The sequence below is a fragment of the Medicago truncatula genome, chromosome 8, assembly GCF_003473485.1.
Source record: "Medicago truncatula cultivar Jemalong A17 chromosome 8, MtrunA17r5.0-ANR, whole genome shotgun sequence".
Classification (NCBI taxonomy): Eukaryota; Viridiplantae; Streptophyta; class Magnoliopsida; order Fabales; family Fabaceae; genus Medicago; species Medicago truncatula.
The window spans coordinates 30,026,509-30,048,497 of record NC_053049.1 but is presented as its reverse complement, the minus strand read 5'-3'; the positions used below and the strand labels follow the sequence as shown (position 1 = coordinate 30,048,497).

The 21,989-nt window shown below is 36.2% G+C and overlaps 1 protein-coding gene and 1 long non-coding RNA gene across 20 annotated transcripts; both read left to right on the top strand.

Moving 5' to 3' along the window:
• The first annotated feature begins 3,234 nt into the window (after positions 1-3,234).
• LOC120577733 (uncharacterized) lies at positions 3,235-16,283 on the top strand. Of its 16 annotated transcripts, none has more exons than XR_005643695.1 (11): positions 3,235-3,443; positions 4,105-4,222; positions 4,867-5,007; positions 5,126-5,335; positions 6,726-6,862; positions 6,943-7,128; positions 10,380-12,134; positions 12,222-12,299; positions 13,801-14,336; positions 15,584-15,711; positions 15,830-16,283. It is a non-coding gene; the product is annotated as an uncharacterized lncRNA (long non-coding RNA). The 16 variants fall into 16 exon arrangements; XR_005643694.1 differs by having other exon boundaries at positions 4,856-5,007; XR_005643690.1 differs by having other exon boundaries at positions 4,851-5,007.
• A 638-nt stretch (positions 16,284-16,921) lies between these two features.
• On the top strand, positions 16,922-20,416 carry LOC11423691 (phosphatidylinositol 4-kinase gamma 5). Of its 4 annotated transcripts, XM_024772147.2 has the most exons (3): positions 16,922-17,158; positions 17,550-17,815; positions 17,967-20,416. In XM_024772147.2, exon 3 carries the CDS (start codon positions 18,196-18,198, stop codon positions 20,116-20,118), a length of 1,923 nt encoding a protein of 640 aa, XP_024627915.1. In that variant the 5' UTR covers positions 16,922-17,158; positions 17,550-17,815; positions 17,967-18,195; the 3' UTR covers positions 20,119-20,416. The 4 variants fall into 4 exon arrangements, with proteins under 4 accessions (XP_024627915.1, XP_003628725.1, XP_024627913.1 ...); XM_003628677.4 differs by lacking the exon at positions 17,550-17,815; XM_024772145.2 differs by lacking the exon at positions 17,550-17,815 and having other exon boundaries at positions 17,893-20,416.
• The last annotated feature ends 1,573 nt before the right edge of the window (positions 20,417-21,989 follow it).

The following is a 21,989-nucleotide window of genomic DNA, read 5'->3' as shown; positions in this document are numbered from 1 at the left end:
GAAATCTACTTATGAGTTCATTATACTACAAAGCAGCACTAGTTTGATGAATGAGGAAACTGAAAATTGATTTGTGAGTCATGATGATTTGCAGAGTTCTCATTTTGATGTATAGATTGCTTTCTAGCTTTTAAAATAAGTTTGGAAAGGCAACTAACAGCTGTGTAGACCAGGTTAGACACTCCAGATTTGAACTCCTTCGCTTGAAGTGCCTCTCTCGTAGACGTTTTACGGCGGGTTGAAGCACATATGTGCACCTCTTATGAATTCACTCCTCCATGGTCTTTTCACAAGTGCTGCTAAGGAGCTCATGCAACAGCTCTCATGCATGATTTGTTCTAATGGATTATGAGACAGTGGAGGCCGTCACATCGGTCCATTGTAACGGTTGTTTACATGGTAGTTTGGAGAGTTTGATGTTTCAAAATATCTTTCGGCTCCAAGTTGTCTCTTCTACTTACCCTAATTTGGTTGATAATACGAGTGATTTCAAGTTATCTCTATACAAGATTCCATAATCGGAAAAGATGGAATAATTTTTGATAAAAGTCACAATTTTTTGAAAGAAAGAGATTACAATTGGGGGACTAAGTCAAAACCCAATTACAAAAAAGAAATGTGGAATGCTTGATATAGCGAAGGAATCGTCCCGAACTTATCACGAATGACGTGTAGTAACTATTGCCCCTTATGTTCACTTCCACCTCACCCATGAGATCCAATGGTAGCAAATGATTCGCTATACCTTCGTGATAATATCTCTCGCTGGAAATAGCAACACTCAAAAAAAATTCCAAAACTATTTAATCCCAAGCTATATCTATACAAAAAATGCCTAATGCAGGCTTCTAAGAATCAGAAATAAATTTCAAGACAGTTTTGGAATCAGAATTTCCAAGACCCCTTATAATTTAGAAAATCACCTTCATTTGGAATACTCTTTTGAGCAGCCCTTCCTCAAATGGGTTAGGATTCCTTCAATGTTCATCTCCTTACTTTGTTGTTGTTTGCTATATTTCTTCTGCCTTTTGTAAACAACAGAGGTGAATAAAGCTCCCTCGTCTACAATCCCCGCTAAGTCCTCATCATGTACCTCATTTTAATCCTTCGAAATCACCCCAAAGAGTTTGAAGATGTTCACACTCTTCATGATATCATTGACATAAGGCATTGTGCTTTTATCTTTGGATAATCTTGAAGGTTGAGAATCAGGAATCAAGCTATGTTTTCACATGAGCTTATGGAAAAAACTTAAGCCTCAAGGCAAAGTTCAAATTCAGTGTTACAATCTTTCTGAACCAAAACCTGAGCGTCTTGGTCACCTAAATGATCCATCATGTTGTATTCTAATTGCGAGTCAGGCAGCACCACGCAATTAGGGATGAGAATGTGATGCTTAGGAGAAACCAGACTATCCTCTAAGTGGTGATGTTTCTTCAAATTGGTCAAGATTACGAAAATTACCGGTCCTAATATAGTTGTATTTTTTAACCCACAGAGGAACAAATAAAACAGACTCTGAAAGAGAACCATTCTTATTATGGGCAAGACTCTCTAAAGTAATAATAATATTAGTCTGATAGACACATCAATAACCCTAGTACCTTCATGAGGCTTAAAAAAGAACATTTGGTCAACATATCCTAGTTGGTTATTATCTTATTGCATTGATGTAAATTGTGGCCTATCTTACAGCAATTAGCACTATATAAGGGTTGTTTTTCATAAACAACTTCCACATTGAAGGCATGACACTATCCTTTCCACCAAGATATTTTGGAAAGTTTTCTTTGAGAGATCAATATCAACGAGGATACGAGCACAATGCCTGAAACGCCTATTTTTAGTATTTTCATCAATGACTATAAGAGTTTCTAAGATAGAGACAATTTCAAATAATGTCTTAAATCTCTAGTATCCTTGAGGAAGTTCAATTAGACGAATCCAACTTTAGGAGTGCGTTTTCTTTTGATTGATCAGATTAAAGTCTTTCGACCATTGATAAAATCTCAAAATACCAAGCTTTAGGGTTAACACCTCTAAAGTCCAAACTTTCCTCATGTCATCGATCAATTCAAATTGAAAATTAATATTTTTTCCCTAATAAGGTAAGTTTCTAGCGATTAACCTCTTTCTATAGAGAATATAAACGCCGATGCAAACCCCTCGCAGTTCGTGGAGGATCCCCTTTCTACAACAATAATCTACCATGTAGGTTTCTCTTGCAGTCTTCGATGCCGCTTTCATATTTTGATTGTGAGATATCAACGCTCACTGAATCACCCTTAATGGAGGTATATAAAATTGGTTGGAGTGAATGTTCAAGATGCTAGAAAGAATTTGTGCAAAAGATTTGTTTTGTGTCGAGACTTTTGTCGGATGATCCTTCTCCGTCATATCAAGGAAAGACCAAGGCAAACCATCATTGAACTAAGCTAGCCAGACACACATTCCTTACACCAAAATGAACCTGAATCCACGAATAACAAACTAAAGTCGAAGAATTTTTTTAAAGAGTAAAATTCGTCAACTCAAAAACATAATAACGATTTATACATTCAACGGTTTGAGAACTTGAACAATGTGGGACAGATAACAAACTACATACAACTTCAAAACCAACTTCAACAATAACAACAAGTGTTCAGCAAATCGAAAAGATCAGAAAGACAAAATAACGGAGTTAGTATATAACTAACTTATTGTATTGTAGGCAAATCCAAATGCATTGATATTGTAAAGTGATTTATAATAAAACAAAAGTTTTTCTTCTTCAAAGTGACTTATAATAAAATCCAAAAGAAGTAAGTTTATTTGAAAAAGATTCATATGCAATAACTTTTTTATTGAGAGAATCATATCTAGTAATTTGAAAAAGAGTTTATATAAAAACAAATTTTTAGTCGATGACAAATTTAAGAAGCTGGAGTAAGTAATTAACTTATTTTTTTGAAAGGAAGTAATTAACTTATTGTTGTAACCTTAAATTTAGGAAGACATAGGAAGTAATTAACTTAGAGTATCTAAAATATGGACATCCATTTTTAGGTATTTAAGTGTACACAACACTCAATTTTTTTTTAATATTATTATTTAATAAATATTCAATCCCTTCAACTCATCGCCTTATACAAATATCTTAAACGAAATTCATTAATTATCTATCAATAGCACCGTGATGGTCACCAGAGACTTTCTTTGAGCCATTGTGTTATATAAGTATCCAAAATTAATTATTTCTCTTACCAAATCTTAATATTCCGAAGAAACCCTCTAACCCCTACAACACCCAGTGAAGTAACGCGAAACCCAAGAATGGTTGATTGCACTCCAGATCTACCATTTCTATTTCCCCACTGTTATCTTGCGAGAAGGAAACGTTGAAGTAGAAGCTGGTGTGGATGATTCAACTCCAACATGCATGCATTACTGTCGCTTTTTTGGTACTCTCTAATCTCAAATCACAAATGTTGTTTTATTCTTTAGTGATATGCACATTTCTTTTCTGATATGATTTATTTCAAACAAATTGGTTTCCATCAGGCAATGATGTTGTTATCAGCTTTTATAGATCAAACAATATATTAATGTAAGAACCTTAGTGGCATTGGCTTGGTGTTTTTAGTATCTGTTTCAAAAAATATCATTTTTTGTGGTTTATTTATTCTACAGATATTGATAATGCAGCCATGTTTGAGAAAAAAAGTTGAATCTGAGCCTTCCTTTCAAATCCTAAAGTTAGGGTTTTTAAACTCATTAATCGTTAGTTTAAGTATGAGGCTCTACATTCACAGATATAAGGTTGTTTTGAGAAATGTTACCTTTGTGTTAATGTGGTTGCCAATGATTCGTCTCCGGAGAATTTTGTTAACATCTCTCAACACACATATACTTCCTCTTTCCTTCAATATATGATAATTGTTCTTCTCCCAACACATTTTGCTCGCTTCCAGCTGAATTTCCCAAAATACCCATGTTTGAGTTAACTCACGCTGGTTTTCTTTCTTTGATAACAAGGGAAATTCTTGTTTACTTCATCTTTTTCTTCTTCTTATTCTTCTTTTGATAACAAGGCAGTGATGATGTTTTATGCTATTGTATCAGACATTGGGTGAAAAGTTGATTCATTGGCGAGGCGATGTTGTGTCTGTGTCAAGTTACACTTTGCACATATGCTTGACGCAGCCTTTAAGAAATTCTTCTCTCTTCTGTCTGACAAAAGGTGAATCTGAGCCTTCTTTTTGTGATGAGAAATGATATTTGTACTACCATTTTTGAAAATTTGCTCTTTACCCATATGAAATTGCTCGCTCCCAGGCCTCTGTTTTAAACGATCTGAAGTTACGAACTAATCCCATCGGAAGATAACTTCTGTTGCGATAACAAGGTTCTTCTTCTTCATTTTTCATAACAAGGCTTTGTTCACTTCTTTTTCTTCTTGTTCTTCTCAAGGCTGTGGTGATATTTTCAGCAATTGAATCAGACAATGGGTGAAGAGATGTTTCATGGCGAGGCGATTCTGTGTCTGAGTGAAGTTACAGTTATTGTACTTTGCACAGATGCTGTTTTTGACGCAGCCATTGGGAACCTCTTCACTCTTCTGTCTGACAAAAGGCGAATCTGAGCCTTCTTTTATTCATCCTAATCTGAAGTTGTGTTTGGGATCCCTCTTTTTGTTCCCCCTTTTTCCAGTTTGGTTTAATTTTTGTTTGTTTTCCGCTGAGTCAAATTTAATGATGAAAGTATTTGAATAGTGAGACGCATTTCTCGCCAAACTAATTTTTTAATGCAAACCATAAAATTGTTTATCCTTCTGAGTGATTGTTTGACGCTCGCTTGTTAATATTAAGCCAAGAAAATTCTTAGGATTTACAAGGCATGACAACGCTGTTGGGCGCTCCATCTTATATATGAATGGGCATGATGACATTGTCTGGCTGCTATTACGGTTGCAGCAAGGAAGAGATCATTGAAATAACGAAGACTTTCAACTTAGCGAAACAAATTGTAAGTATATTAAAGAAATGATATGACAATATAAATAGAACATTTTAATATTAAGACTACTTTGACTAGTGAAGTGCATTACTCATTAAAATGACTATTACCCATTTTTTTTTTACAGACATTGAAATTGAATTGAGTTATAGATTCCGAAGAAAGGCTCTAACCCGACAATACCCAGTCAAGTAACCCAAAACCCAAGAATGGTTGATTACACTCCTGATCTACCATTTCCATTTCCCCACTGTTCATTATGTGAAGAAGAAGCAGCTGTGGTGGATGATTCAACCTCAACATGCATGCATAACTCTCGCTTTCATACAAAAAAAAGGTGAATGAGAAGCCAATGTTTTATTCTTTATATTACAACCTCTTTAGTGATATGCACATTTCTTTTCTGATATGATTTATTTAAAAAACGAAAAATATTGGTGGTATTCACGAGGCAGTGATGTTGTTATCAGCTTTTATAGATCAGACAATAGGTTGAAGTAAGAACCTTAGTGGCATTGGCTTTGGCGTGGTGTTTTTAGTATCTGTTTGAAAAATACCATTTTTGTGGTTTATTCTACAGATACTGCTAATGCAGCCATGTTGATTTACGCTCTTTTCTTCACCCTATTGTTTGGGAAAAAAAGTTGAATCTGAGCCTTCCTTTCAAACCCTAAAGTTAAGGTTTTTAAACTCATTAATCATTAGTTTAAGTATGAGGCTCCACCACATTCACAGATAAAAGGTTTTTTTGAGAGTTGTTGCCTCTCTGTGTTATTATGGTAGCCAATGATTCGTCTCGGAGAAATTTTTTAACACCTCAACACACATATATTCCCTCCTTCCTTCAATATTATCTTCTTATTCTTCTTCTTCTTCTTTGATAGCATGGGAAATGTTTGTTAACTTCTTCTTTTTCTCTTCTTCTTCTTCTTTTGATAACAAGGCAGTGATGATGTTTTGCAATTGTATCAGACATTGGGTGAAAAGTTGATTCATGCCGAGGCGATTGTGTCTATGTGAAGTTACACTTTGCACAGATGCTTGATGCAGCCTGTAGGAAATTCTTCTTTCTTCTGTCTGACAAAAGGCGAATCTGAGCCTTTTTGTGATGAGAAATGATATTTGTACTACCATTTTAATTCTGCTCTTTTCCCAAATGAAATCACTCATTCCCAGGCCTCTGTTTTAAACGATCTGAAGTTACGAACTAATCCCACTGGAAGATAACTTCCGTTGCGGTAACAAGGTTCCTCTTCTTCGTTTTTGATAACAAGGCTTTGTTCACTTCTTTTTCTTCTTCTTATTCTTCTCAAGGCTGTGATGATATATTCAGCAATTGAATCAGACATTGGGCGAAGAGATGTTTCATGGCGAGGTGATTCTGTGTCTGAGTGAAGTTACAGTTATTGTACTTTGCACAGATGCTGTTTTTGATGCAGCCTTGGGAACCTCTTCACTCTTCTTTCTGAGAAAAGGCGAATCTGAGCCTTCTTTTATTCATCCTAATCTCAAGTTGTGTTTGGGATCCCTCTTTTTGTTCCCCCTTTTTCCAGTTTGGTTTAATTTTTGTTTGTTTTCCACCGAGTCAAGTTTAATGATGAAATTATTTGAATAGTGAGACACATTTGTTACTAAACTAATTTTTTAATGCAAACCATAAAATTGTTTATCCTTCTGAGTGATTGTTTGACCCTCGTTTGTTAATATGTGGCCAAGAAAATTCTTAGGATTTACAAGGCATGACAACGCTGCTGGACGCTCCATCTTATATATGAATGGGCATGATGACATTGTCTGGCTGCTATTAGGGTTGCAGCAGGGAAGAGATCATTGAAATAGCAATGACTTTCTAATTAGTTCGGAGGTATTTTTAACATGCTTTGTGTGTTTTATATATTATGTGATTTGCAAATTTCTTCGGTGATACATTATTGTTGTACTTAGTTGCTTGAGCAGGCACAGATGCACGTTCATGTAATTGGGGGCACAATAATGGTTGATTACACTCCAGATCTACCATTTCCCTATTGTTGTTTTGCGAGAGGGAAACGTTGAAGAAGGAGAACAATAAGCTGTGGTGGATGATTCAACTCCAACATTCATGCATTACTTTCGCTTTCATACAAAAAGGTGAATCTGACCCCAAATCACAAATATTTTATATAAGAACCTCTTTAGTGATATGCACATTTCTTTTCTGATATGATTTATTTAAAAAAATTGGTTTTCATGATAGATAACAGTACACAATGAGGCAGTGATTTTGTTTTCAGCTTTTACAGATCACATAATAGGTTGAAGAAAGAACCTTCGTAGTAATATTGGCAAGGTGTTTTGGTATCTGTTTGAAAATTTCATTTTTTGTGGTTTATTCTACAAATATTGTTAATGCAGCCATGCTGATTGATGCTTTTTTCTTCAGCCTATTGTTTGAGAAAAAAAGGCGAATCTGAGCCTTACACACTCATTTGTCATTAGTTTAAGTACGAGGCATCACACCCAGAGAGTTAAGGTTGTTTTGAGAGTTGTTTCCCCTCTTTGTTGTCGTGGTAGCCGATGATTCGTGTCGGTGAAATTTATAAACAACTCTCAACACAATTGCTCATTCCCAGATCGTATAATTGCTCATTCTCCCATATGAAATTGCTCATTCCCGACATGAATTAGTTCGTAACTTCAGATCGTATAATTGTGTTGAGAATTGTTTATAAATTTCACCGACACGAATCATCGGCTACCACGACAACAAAGAGGGGAAACAACTCTCAACAATTGTGTTGAGAGTTGTTTATACGATCTGTCGTTGAAAATTGCTCTTCTCCCATATGAAATTGCTCATTCCCAGGCCTCTGTTTTAAACGATCTGAAGTTACGAACTAATCCCATCGGAAGATAACTTCCGTTGCGATAACAAGGCTCCTCTTCTTCTTCTTCTTCTTCTTCTTCGTTTTTGATAACAAGGCTTTGTTCACTTCTTATTCTTCTCAAGGCTGCGATGATATTTTCAGCAATTGAATCAGACAATGGGTGAAGACATGTTTCATGGTTGTGTCTGTGTGAAGTTACAGTTACTGTACTTTGCACAGGTGCTGTTTTTGACGCAGCCTTGGGATTCTCTTCACTTTTCTGTCTGAGAAAAGGCGAATCTGAGCCTTCTTTTATTCATCCCAATCCCAATCTCTTCACTTTTCTGTCTGAAAAAATGCGGACGTTATTTATAAGAAAGGGTTCTGGGTTTTCTTCCCGGACTGTGATAACTGGAGATGGGTATAAGAAAATAAACGAAGTTGGAATTCCGCTTGAGGTTGCCCAAAGGATCACATTTGAGGAAAGAGTCAGCATTCTTAACATCCATTATTTACAGAAGTTGGTTGATGAAAACTTGTGCTTGACATACAAGGAAGGTATGTCAACTTACTCGCTGAGGGAGGGCTCAAAGGGGCACACTTATCTTAAACCTGGTCAGATAGTGCACGGAGGATTATGGACGGGGATACTGTTTTCATCAACAGACTGCCAACTACCCACAAGCACTCCTTGCAAGCGCTTGTGGTATATATCCATGACGACCAGAGTCAAAATTAATCCACTAATATGTGGACCCCTAGGGGCGGATTTTGATGGTGACTGTGTCCATTTATTTTATCCCCAGTCACTCGCTGCTAAAGCTGAGGTTTTAGAGCTTTTCTCTGTAGAGAAACAACTTCTCAGCTCTTATAGTGGTAATCTTAACCTTCAGTTATCTTCTGATTCATTATTGTCTCTCAAGATGCTAGTCAAGAGTTTTGGATAGAGCAGCAGCAAATCAAATGGCTATGTTTCTTTCACTGCCTTTGCCTATGCCTGCTTTACTCAAGGCCAGCACCGGTGATTCTTATTGGACATCTATTCAAATCTTGCAGTGTGCTTTGCCTTTCTCGTTTCTCGTTTGCAGTTAAGGCTGTTTTGAGTGAGAGTTGTTGTGGTTGCCCATGGTTCATCCCACTGGAATTTGTAAACAGTTCTCAACACATATAGTCATTTACTATTACTTCATCTATTCCCCAAGGCAATGATGTTCTTTTCTGCTATTGTTTCAGACGTTGGATGGAAAGTTTATTCATGGCGAGGCGATTTTGTGTCTGTATCAAGTGGGTAGCACTTGGGTGACATTGGGTACCAGAAGTCACACTGTTCGTGCTTTGTACAGATGCTTGACGCAGCCTTTGAGAAATTCTTCTTTCTGCTGTCTGACAAAAGCCGAATCTGAGCCTTCTTTTGTTCAGCCCCTGCATCTCAAATTGTGTTTGGGGTCCATATTTTTTATAAGAGAAATGATATTTGAACAACCATTTGAGAAATTGCTCTTCTGCCACCTTCAATTGCTCATAGGTCCCTGTTTTAAACGATCAGAAGTTACGTAGCAATTGCATCGTAAGATAACTTCCGATGCGATAAAAAGGCTCCTCTTCTTCGTTTTTGATAACAAGGCAATGTTTGGTTACTTCTTCTTCTTCTTCTTCTTCTTCTTCTTGGATAACAAGGCTGTGATGATATTTTCAGCAATTGAATCAGACATTGGGTGAAGACATGTTTCATGGCGAGGCGATTCTGTGTCTGTGAAATTACACTTGTTGTACTATGCACAGATGCTGTTTTTGACGCAGCCCTTGGGAACCTCTTCGCTCTTCTGTCTGAGAAAAGGCGAATCTGAGCCTTCTTTTTTCCAACCCCATCTCAAATCGTGTTTGGGGTTCGTGGTTTTGTTCCCCCTTTTTTCATTTTTGTTTAATTTTTGTTTGTTTTCGACCGAGTCAAATTTAATGATGAAACACATTTCTCACCAAACTAATTTTTTAATGCAAACCATAAAATTATTTATCCTTATGAGTGATTGTTTGATCCTCGCTTGTGAATGTGGCCAAGAAAATACTTAGGATTTACAAGGCAAGACAATGTTGGTGGGTGCTCCATCTTACTCATGAAATAATGAAAACTTTTAACTTAGGGAAACAAATTGTACTATACATCCCTTCTATTTGCAATGTTTTGTACGTACACAATTCCTTATTCCTAATGCTGCACTCATGATAATATCCGTATTTCACTAGACCAACATCATCATTTTCTGGCACAACTCTTTTCTACACAGTACTTGTTTGTTAGTTGTTTTCATTTGAAGTGATGTATTTTATTGATTCATTCTTTAAATTTATTTAGATATGCTTGTCCATGGTGGAAAGAAAAGTACTACAAAAGGAAACTTTAATAGTGGCCTTGGTCATCAATCAATTTTTATTTATTTTAATAGAGAGCTTGAGGGTTTAGAACTCTTCTATCTCAAATAGTTAGTAGTTTATTTCTTTTCTTACTTTTCATTTTGCGGTGTTTTGTTTGTCTAGGTACATTTTCTTTGATGTAAATGCATATGGTTTGAAGGTTTTTGATGTTTAAACTTAAAATGGTTTCTGGAGAGGCATGCCACACCTTTTCTAATTACTTCTGAGGTATTTTTAACGTGCTTTGTGTGTTTTATATATAACGTGCTTTTTGTGTTTTATATAGGCTTAAATGCACTTTTCACCCCCTATGTTTCAAAAAGTTGTGATTTTGGCCCCCTTATAAAAAAAATGGATATTTTGACCCTCTTTTGATTAGCTGATTTATGTCAATTTCTCAGTCTCTGATGGTGTAAACTGGCATGGGGATAGAAGGATGCTTATAAGTGGAGTCCAAACTGGCATGGTGTAACTTTTGGCCCCCCTAAAAAATGATCCACTTATCAGTTTGGACTCCACTTATCATGCCAGTTTGGACACCATATGCCAGTTTGGACTCCACTTATCAGCATCCTTCTATCCCCATGCTAGTTTACACCATCAGAGACTGAAAAATTGGCATAGTCTCTATCAAAATCAGCTAATCAAAAGAGGGCCAAAAGTTAGGGGGTCAAAATATCCTTTTTTTTTATAAGGGGGCCAAATTCGCAACTTTTTGAAACATAGGGGGTGAAAAATGCATTTAAGCCTTTTATATAATATGTTATCTGCATCAAGTTCTCTGTTTTAGCACTTGTTAAATCTCTTATTGACTTGCACATTACTTCATTGATACATTAGTACTGTAGTTAGTTGCTTGATAGAGGCTACAAGGTGGCTATGATGTTGTTTTTAGCTTTTAGATCAGACAACAGGTTGAAGAGCTAGTACTGGCAAGGTGTTCCAGAATCTGTTTGAAAATACCTTTGTGGTTAATTCTACAGGTACTGATAACGCAGCCATGGTGAGACTTTTCTCTTCTGCCTTTTGTTTTAGAAAAAGGTGAATCTGAGCCTTCCTTAGAAACTCTGCATTTAGGAATTTCTTCTCCTAAATCATGGAGTGGAAGCTAACGACTTGCAATCTGTGGTCGATCAGTATCTTCAAATCAGAGGAATTTCTAAGTCCGCACGTGATATTGAAACACACTACGGGTTTAATAAAGATTTGAATGATGATTCCTCAACAAATGCATGGTTAGAAAAAATGAGGACTTTATTTATAAGAAAGGGTTCCGGGTTTTCTTCCCGGAATGTGATAACTGGAGATGGGTATAAGAAAATAGGTGGCCATGAGAAGTGTCACCCCTCCGAGTTGATGTGCATGCCAATGATCCTTCTCAGTGAAATTTTCAAACAGCTACCCACACACACACATACTTCCTCTTCTGTTCCGGATATAAACTTCTTCATCCTCGTAGGTAGCAGGGCAGTGATGATAATTTAAGCAATGGATTCAGACAATGTGTGTAGAGTTGTTTCCTGGCTAGGTAACTCCGTGTCTGTGTGAAGTTACCCTTGCGGTCCTTTGCACAGATTCTGTTGATGCAGCCTTTGTGAACCTCTTCTCTTTTGTGTCTGACAAAAGGCGAATCTGAGCCTCCTCTGTTCAACCATTAATTTTTTTTGGGATCTTTTTCCCTCTCTTTCATCTGTTTTGTTGAATTTCGCTTGTTTCCAACAGTCAAATTAATGTTGGATGCATTGTACTCGACTATAATTTCATTCAGGAAATTTATTTAGATATGCCTGTCCATGGTGGAGAGAGATTGACTCTTAGAAAGAACAGTCGTCTAAGTCCTGAGGAAACTATAGTACTTCGAGTCTTGGACATCAAATGGTTAGTGTTTACATTTTATACCTTCTATTTCGTTTCGTTGTGTTGTTTTATTTGGCTAAGTGCATTTTTCTTTTATGTTGAATGCAGATGAATAGATGTCTTCGATGTTAAAATGGTTTGAGGCGAAGCATGCTACTCATGTTCTAATAAGTAATAACTTCTTAGGTACTTTAACACAATTCATATTTGGTTATCTCTGTCAAATTCTCTATTTTGCACTTGTTAAGCCTCTCCACTACTTGCACATTTCTTCGGTGACATGATTTGTGTCAACTATTTTTCTTGATAGAGGACATGAGGCAGTGATGTTGTTTTCAGCTTTTAAATCAGACAACAGGGTGAAGAGCCTTATTACTGGCAAGGTGTTTCATTATCTGTTTGAAAATACCATTGTGGTCCATTGTACAGATACTGGTTATGCAGCCATGACGAGGCTCTTCTCTTCTGCCTCTTGTTTGAGAAAAAGGTGAATCTGAGCCTTCCTATGAAACCTGCAATCAGGGTTTACACACTCATTAGTCGTTAGATTAAGTATGAGGCTCCACACTCAGAGGTAAGGTTGTCTCGAGACTGTTGCTACTCTGAGTTGCTGGGCAAGCCGATGATCCTTCTCAGCAAAATTTGTCAACAGCTCTTCACATATACACACATACATACATACATACATACATACATACATATATATATATATACTCCCTTCGTCTCAATTATGAGCTTCTTTCTTCTTCTTCTCCTCTTTGATAACAAGGCAGTGATGTTTTCAGCAACTGAAATCAGACATTGAGTGAAGATCTGTTTCCAGGCATGGTGACTTTGTGTCTGTGTGAAATTACCCTTTGGGTCCTTTGCACAAATATTGACGCAGCCTTTGCAAACTTTCTCTTTTGTCTGAGAAAAGGCAAATCTGAGCCTCCTTTTGTTCAACCCTAACTCAAATGGATTTGGGTCCTTTTTTTTTTTATTTGGTAGAATTTTTGTTTGTTTCCCACTGAGCGAAATTTAACAATGGAAACATATCAGTATTACAAAAATCATTTTTTGATGCAAATCATATAACAATTTTCATCAATTGCTTTTAAATCTTGACAAAAGTAAAATTAGCACATATTTATTACTCCTCCTTTCATTCAACAATCATTCCTTTGCTTCCAGATATGCTTGTATTTTATTGATAGTGATACGAGGTTGCACACATAGTAGTGTTTTTGTTTTTCCATTTCCGTGCTCATTTATTGTTTTGATATTTTTTTTTTTTGCATAATATGCAAATTTGGATTTAAATGCTAATATATTAACGTGAGACTTTTTTATTTTCTATGTCCTTTTGAACATTGATGCCTTCACAATTTTCCTTACAGAAATTTTAACAAAGAAATAAAGAAAATGAGTAAATGACTTGTGGATCACTCTACCTAGCTATTTTGTTATATCGCAAAAGAGAAATTTGATCATCGAAGAATTTGTAAAATCAAGATAGCGAAACTGTTCAAAATAAAGTTATCTTGATTTTACGAGATCTATCAGATATAATTATGTTCCACATTATCATCAAATTAAATATGGTTCAAATATTGGAGAATAAAATAACGTTATCTTGATTTTACGAGCCCCATCAAATATAAAATTATGCACTCAAACAATTGTTTTATTCTTGAAATTTATTTAGCTATGCAGATATGCTTGCCATGGTGGAAAGAGAAAGACTCTTGAGTAGAAAAGGGCACTTAATTCCTGACGAAGCTTCAACACTGTTGGATATCAATTTACTGCCGGGGGTTTATACTAAGCAGAGAGAAGAACGGACGCCTCAGAAAGCCTTCCCAAATCTACTTTGTGAATTTTCGCCATTGTTTTCCAAAACTGAAACTGGCTTATCTGCATTAAGTCAATAGGTTTAGAAGAAGCCATTGTCCGATCCTCCCTCAGAACATGATCCTTTGAGCTATTCGTATGTAGTGGCTGTATGGGTTTAAAAAATTTCACACAACTCACCCAAGCCCAATACTCAAAGAAGCCCAAAATGCTTCATTTCAAGCCTAACATTCCCCACTCAAAGCAAATGCCACAAATCTATTTCGCTTTAATTACAAAGGAAAATGTTGAAGAGGAAGTGGTAGATGGTTGAGCTCGACCATTACTGTAAATTTTTAAGATATACATAAACAGAAAACTGGAGGATCCAGTACTCTCCTATCTTTAACGGTCAGTTCTTTATCTGTAATTTTTCATTTTGTGGTGTTTTGTAACTGAGTGCCATTTTCATTTAACGCGGTTCATTTGTTTTATAATCAACTTATCACCATCGACATTTGATCTGTGATATGATTTGTTTCTGGTAGAATGCAAAATATTTTGCCATAATATAGAAGACACAAGGAAGCTGTGATGTTGTTTTCTACTTTTAGATCAGACAAGAGGTTGAAGAGCCTTGGTACTGGCAAGGTGATTCAGTGTCTGTTTGAAAATACCACTGTTGTGGTTTATTCTATAGATACTGATACCGCAGCCATGATGAGGTTTTTCTCTTCTTCCTCTTGTTTGTGAAAAAGGTGAATCTGAGCATTCCTCTGAAAACCTGCAGTTAGGTTTGTACTGATCACCTGTTAGTTTAAGTATGAGGCTCACACTCAGAGAGTCAAGGTTGTCTTGAGAGCTTTTGCTCCTCCCTGTTTTCATGCAAGTCAATGATCCTTCTTAGTGAAATTTTGCTACAGCTCTCTACACAAACAGACATGGTTTTTGATAGCACACTGGCGTTGTTTGATTCATGTATAGCCGACCCCACTTAGTGGGATAAAGCTTGGCTGTTGTTGTAACTCTCTACACAAACACAACATTACTCTCTCTCTCTCTCTCTCTCTCTCTCTCAATTATTGCTTGATCAGAACCTTCTCTGTCTGTTTCAACTTCTGTTTCTTCCTCTTCTTCTTGGATAACTTGGCAGTGATGATAATTTTAGCAATTTAATCAGACATTGAGTGAAGAGTTGTTTTTCTGGCGAGGTGACTCTATCTGTGTGAAATTACCCTTGTGGTTCTTTGTACAGTTGCTGTTGATGCAGCCTTTGCAAACCTCCTCTCTCTTCTATCTGAATAAAGGCGAATCTGAGCCTACTTTGTTCAACCCTAACTTAAATTGTTTGTGACTTGTTTTTCCTCTTTCCTTTTATACCTTTTAATTGTGGCCGACAGGAAAAGTTGGCGCAAGTTACTCCGTTCATTGAACAATCATGCCTAAGCTGTATGCTATGCATGTATTTAATTGACAATGATTGTGAGATTGCACTTATAGGCGTAGTCATTTTCTTCAGTTCATATGCTCATCGTTGTTTTTTAATGATGTCATTCTTGCTCAAACATAAACTTTTCCTTGTATTGGAAAATACATGAACTATTAGTAGACTTCACAAAAGCTGAACCAAGGTTAATCGGGTTGCTATTAATTTGCAGTTGGGAAGAGATCTTGAATTAACAAAAATGTCGAAGCATCTGCCTTTCATCTTATTAAAACAAATCGTACTAGACTTGCAGAACCTTGGTATTTGCAACAAATCATTCTGCTCCACACATGATAGCATGTAAGTTGCACTAGCCCATATTACCATTTTCTTTGCGACAGATTTCTACACACTACTTAGTTCCATACGAAGTTGTCCAAAACAAATTTTCATGTTTTTTAGTTTATTCTACTCACAGGTATATCAATCTTAAAGTCTAAGTAGATATGATTCTCTATGGTGGTGGGAAGAGAGAGAGAACTCTGAGAAGGAAAGGGCACTTGACTCCTGAGGAAACTACAACTACGAGCCTTGGCCATCAATTGAAATATTCAACTTTTCATTTTGATGTGGAAATTTAATAAATCTAAGAATTGAAGTTTTGGGTAAAATCCTTCCCAAATCTAGTTTGAGATCAAACTTGCTTCATGATGGGGTTTAGATGGCTACTTCATGGCGGGAATGTGCAGTATTGAAGGAAATTAACTCACTGATGACCAGAGACTTTGTATTTCATTTTTCATTATTGAACCGTAGTTTTTAGTTTTTACGTTATTCAGTTGCTCTTTAAACATATTAAGGTGAATTCTGTAATATGAGAAGAGTAAAATAAGATTTTCTATGCCATAAAGTTTTCCATATTCATACAATTATATTTTATCGTTGTTCCAATTTATTTTTTAAATATCTACATGGTCACATAATTGAGAGCAACTAAAGTTTGTATTCACAGACACACACACACTATATGCATCAAACTATTGTCGGAAGCTGTGTCGTGACAGAAATTAAATCATAGTTCCTTGCGTAATTAATGAATACTATCATAACTGTTACCATAAAAGAAATAGTAGTTATGTAATAATAATACTGTCTATGAACATTGTATCTAGCCGTATTCTTTGTTTAATCCAAAAAACAGAAGAAAAGGATAGTATGGTGACAAGGGTAATATCGGTATTTTCACATAGACAAGTTAGCACTGCTAGCATAATAGTAGTAATAATAGATTATCCCTAAACTGTGACAAAAAAGTGGCTCCATTCATTCTCTGCCACTTTCCTCTTTGACGGTCATCTCCCACGTGACCTTCCAATCCATTCTCTCCACGTGCCACCAAACCAACGGCCAATATCTCATAAATCCAACGCTCGTAATTCCATATTCTAGACTCTTCCATTTCCTCAAGAAAGAGAAGTCGGTCAAGTTTGTTTGTTAACCACGGTTACGATTTGTTAACCACGGTTACGATTCAAGCGTTGGGTTAAAAAACGTTCCTTCTTGTTCTGAAATATCCATATCATATCTCAGACCAAACAAGAAGAAGAAGAAGAAACACAAGAGCGCGCTTTGTAACTGAAATATCTTCTGAGTTAACTCGAACGAGTCTCTTATACGATTCTCTTCTTTCGTTTCTTCCATTATCCGAACAATTCGACGGTTATTCTGAAGATTGTTCGGATCTCACATTCTCTTCTTCACTTTCTACCTCATGGCGTATTCACTAATTTCTTGATTCAATCACGTGGTATTGCGATCGTTCTTTCTCTTTTTTATTTTATTTATATAATATTGTTATTATTTACTGATTTTCTTCTTCTTCCTGATTTAAAATGCTACTTATGAGTTTATTAATTTTGGATTAGTTTGTGTTATTTTTCTTAATCAAATATAACTTATGTGTTTTATATTGATGAATGAGTTAGTGAAAAAGGAGTGAAGAGATAAATTTTAGATAATATATCTTTGATAAGATAAAGATTCGAAAAGAAACAGGTTAATTTGTGAAATTAGTTAAAATCAAATTATAAAGTGTAATGTTTTATATTTTTTTAATTAATTGTAATTATATCTAGTGTTTTTTTTTTACTGTATTTGAAAATATTGACAAACAAGGTTCCTTAAGCATGTTATCCCAGGTTTGATCCACCATGTCTTGTAAGTGGCGAATGTCTTTATTCAATGGAACAAAGTTCAATTTGGCGATCTCTATGTATCAGATAGGATTGTTATCATGCGATTTGCGCTGGGGATTCTTAATGGGTGACTTTATGATCAAATCAGGACCATTTCAAATAGATTTGATTTGAATTTAATGGCATTTGAATCTGTGCGCTTTGTAAGTGTGTTAAATCTGTGGTGTCTTTTCATGCTAGCATGATCATGGTGTTCGCAGTATGTAGTCGTGAGTACTTTGAGTTGTAATTTGTTTGATCTGTTACTTGCTGTTAATGAATTTTGGAATTTGTGTTATTCTTGCAGAACTAAGTTTATTCAGCTTCAGATTTGTAATGTTATGCTCTGAGAATTTTGATAGAATCTTCATGAATTTGCAGCTTTTGTGGTGTCACATAAACCTCGCCTTGTGATGGCCTTGATGTAGGTGTCAGCTAGTGTCTGTCTCTGATCTTGCTTTACTCCTTCAATTCCTTTACTCCGGGAACTTTTCATTTTCATTAATGATCTTTGGGGTACTAAAGATTGTTTTCAAACAAGTGCTCTTGGCTCTGGAGTTTGGCGACTTCTTGGGACGGAAGAAGCTTTATTCCACGGCCACCTCTGTTGATGTCTCGTAAATCGGACAGCCCTGTCCAAACCCAAATGGCTGTTGCTTTATTTCGTAGTCCACTTGGTAGAGAGTACATTGAGAAAAAGAGCATGGGGGGGAGACAATCTAGTGGGAGGAGAAGAGTTTTTGTGCAAACTGAATCTGGGTGTGTATTGGGCATGGAATTGGATCGTAGTGACAATGCTCATACTGTGAAGAGGAGGTTGCAGATTGCGCTTAATGTCCCAACTGAAGAGAGCTCTCTAACTTTTGGGGATGTTGTCTTGAACAATGACCTTAGTTCTGTTCGGAATGATACTGCCCTTCTTCTTACGCGTAACCTTATGCACAGAAGTTCATCAACTCCATGCTTGTCACCCACTGGACGAGATATGCAGCAAAAAGATAAGAGTGGTCCTATTGAGATAGTAGGGCAATCAAGTAGCCTGGATGTTATGAAGCATATGGTCAAGGACATTGTGAAGGCAATGCAGATGGGGATAGATCCAATTCCAGTAAATAGTGGGCTTGGAGGTGCATATTACTTCCTGAACAAAAGAGGCGAGAGTGTTGCAATAGTGAAACCAACAGATGAGGAGCCTTTTGCCCCTAACAATCCGAAAGGTTTTGTTGGCAAGGCTCTTGGACAACCAGGGTTGAAACGTTCAGTTCGGGTTGGGGAAACTGGCTTCAGGGAAGTTGCTGCTTATCTACTTGACTATGGTCATTTTGCAAGAGTGCCTCCAACTGCCTTGGTGAAGATTACTCACTCAATATTCAATGTCAACGATGGTGTCAATGGGAAAAACATCCAGAGTAAGAAGGTGGTTAGCAAGATTGCATCACTGCAGCAGTTCATACCTCATGATTTTGATGCAAGTGACTATGGGACATCTGGCTTCCCTGTTACTGCTGTGCATCGTATAGGGATATTAGACATTAGGATTCTTAACACGGATAGGCATGGTGGCAACTTGTTAGTTAGAAAAGTGGGGGCTTTTGGTGAGGTGGATTTAATTCCTATTGATCATGGGCTTTGCCTTCCAGAAGCTTTGGAGGACCCATACTTTGAGTGGATTCATTGGCCTCAGGCTTCAATTCCATTCTCCGAGGATGAGCTTTCTTACATCGAAAATCTGGATCCTGCTCAAGATTGTGAGATGTTGCGGAAGGAACTGCCTATGATTCGGGAGGCTTGCTTGAGAGTCTTAGTACTCTGCACCATTTTCCTGAAGGAGGCTGCTGCTTATGGTCTGTGCCTTGCCGAAATTGGTGAGATGATGACTAGGGAGTTCCGCAGTGGTGAGGAGGAACCCAGTGAGCTGGAGGTTGTTTGTTTAGAAGCAAGGAATATGTTGGCAGAGAGGGAAGAACTATCTCCACATACTGACTTGAGGGATGATGAATTCCTGTTTGATATAGACTGTGATCTAGCTGGGTCGGATCTCACTCTGAAGATGACAATGGACGATCCTCTAACCAGATCACTTTCTCTTCCTGGACTTGGAAGCGGGAATGGTCGCAACCCATTCTCCAAATTGTATGAGAGCATTGAGGAGGAAGAAGAAGAAGGTGATGGAGAATCTCCCGAGGGTTTTGGCCCTTTTCCCTGTTACGAAAAAACCCCAGTGGTTTCCAAACTTTCTGTGTCACTTAAAAACATCATGTTAAGTGAGACAAGCCAGAAATACCAGAAGCATTCAGGTGGAAAAGCAGATAATGGATGTTATGGGAATACATCATCATCTGGTCATAAGAGTGCCAATGAGCAGCTTTCTGCAAGCTCAAGCTTTGTGAAGCTGGCTGATATGACTGAAGATGCATGGACAATGTTTCTGGAGAAGTTTCAAGAACTGCTGTACCCGGCATTTGCCAAGAGGAAATCCATAACTATAGGTCAGAAACAGATACAGAGGCTTGGTACCTCGTGCCAGTTTTGAAGATGAGCAATACTTTGGTAAGATAGTGGACTAAAAGAAGCAAGAATAAAGGTTTATAACAGGTTGTTATTAGGGTTGTTAATAGGTTGTTGTTAAGATAGTTCTGGTTTACTAGCTTTGAACAAGTGCTGCCGTAAGAATTGCTGTAAATAGGCTTTTGGTATCAGCTAAGAGTAGAATTTGGTTGTATTTTGATTTCATTTTTTTAATCTTTTTCTTCCATATGGCTTGTCTGATAAATAACTTGTAGGACAAAATCTTTAAATGAAATGAAATGAAACTTATGTATATACTGAAAGCCTTTGTTACCTTTGTTTTGATTTTATGACTGCATATTATACTTCAAATAAACAAGGGTGATAAAATAACCAGTTGATTTTTGAACAAATTTTATGTCTATCGTATTCGCTTTTAAACCCATGACATGAGCCTCCATTTTCATATAAAAATATTAAGGATAATGAAACCATCTTTTTTCACAAGCAATATCGTTTTAATGTGCAGGTAATAGTAATACTAGACTGTTTAGACTTTTAGATTAAGGACTCATGATTTCCAAGGAATGATGCATTTAGTCACTTTCATCAATAAAAATGTGAAAAAAGCATTAGTATGGTGGGGTTGGAGGAATCAACATCCAGCTAGCACATCCAAATCATCATCATCAAAACAGTGATACTTTTTGTTGGGATCTTGTGTCATGCTGTTTCCATGTTCGGCTATCTAAACCGGCTTTTAGGTATTATGCCATATTTGTTATCGACATATGACATATCCTTCTGTTTTCATAATTTTCTGCCGTCTTAAAAATTACAAGTTCTTCTTTTTGCGGTGAAATCAAAATGTAAGTAAAAAGAAAGAGACAGTCAAATGTTGTATAGGTCTTTGGTATTTGGGGTGTTCAAATATCATTACGGAAAATGATAATAAATGCCAAGTTAAAGAAATCAATATAGAAATATGATTTTGATAAATGGTCTATTCAATTTTTTACGAGTTTAAAAGTTCCTGTTTCTTTCTTTAAAAAATAAAATGTCAGCTATTTTTAATATACATACTATTACTACTTATTTTCTACCACGTCTCTAAAAATAAAATGACAACTTTTCGATTTTTGTTATGTGATTTTTGTTGTCTTCTAAAATGGACATGAGTCTTATTCCTAAGATGAATTTATAAGTAGAATTCATTCCTAACATCGTAACTTGTAAGTCAATTCTATGAGGATAAGTTAATTCAGATATATAAAAATTTAAGAATATATTATAGTCTACACTGTAGAGAAGAGAAAAATTGCAACTGCAAACAGCATTGCTGTTGGTGCATAACTGAAAGAGTTTTTTATATTGTTTATTCAGTAAATATCTAATTTCCTTTTTTAGGTGATCGTTAAGTCAAAAGGACAATTAGTAATATTATTATGAATTTTGTTAACGATGATGAAGTACTTTTTAAACATTCTAAATTTAACAATTATTTTTCTTAAAAGTCGACTGTTACAATTTCCTATGCTTTTAAATACACAACTTTTTTATTAAAAATTTATTATTTAAAATGCTTAAAAAGGTAGAAAGTTCATTTTGTTGGAGATAGGTTCAATGAAATTGAAGATGACGTGGAAGCCTAATCCAATGAGAGTGATTTAATGTGTAGAGAAGATTTTAATTGTTTGTTTTGCAAGATATATTATGAATATCATCTAAGAGGGGAGAGAGAATAAAAGATAAAAGATAAGTGGGAATCAATCTTGTCCTTTTGTCCCCGTAATTAACATTTCAAAGCAAAATGACATAAAACGACTTTGGCTATATATATATGAGTCAGGATCCGTTGACACCAGGTGTCAACGAATCCGTTAACACCAAATCATA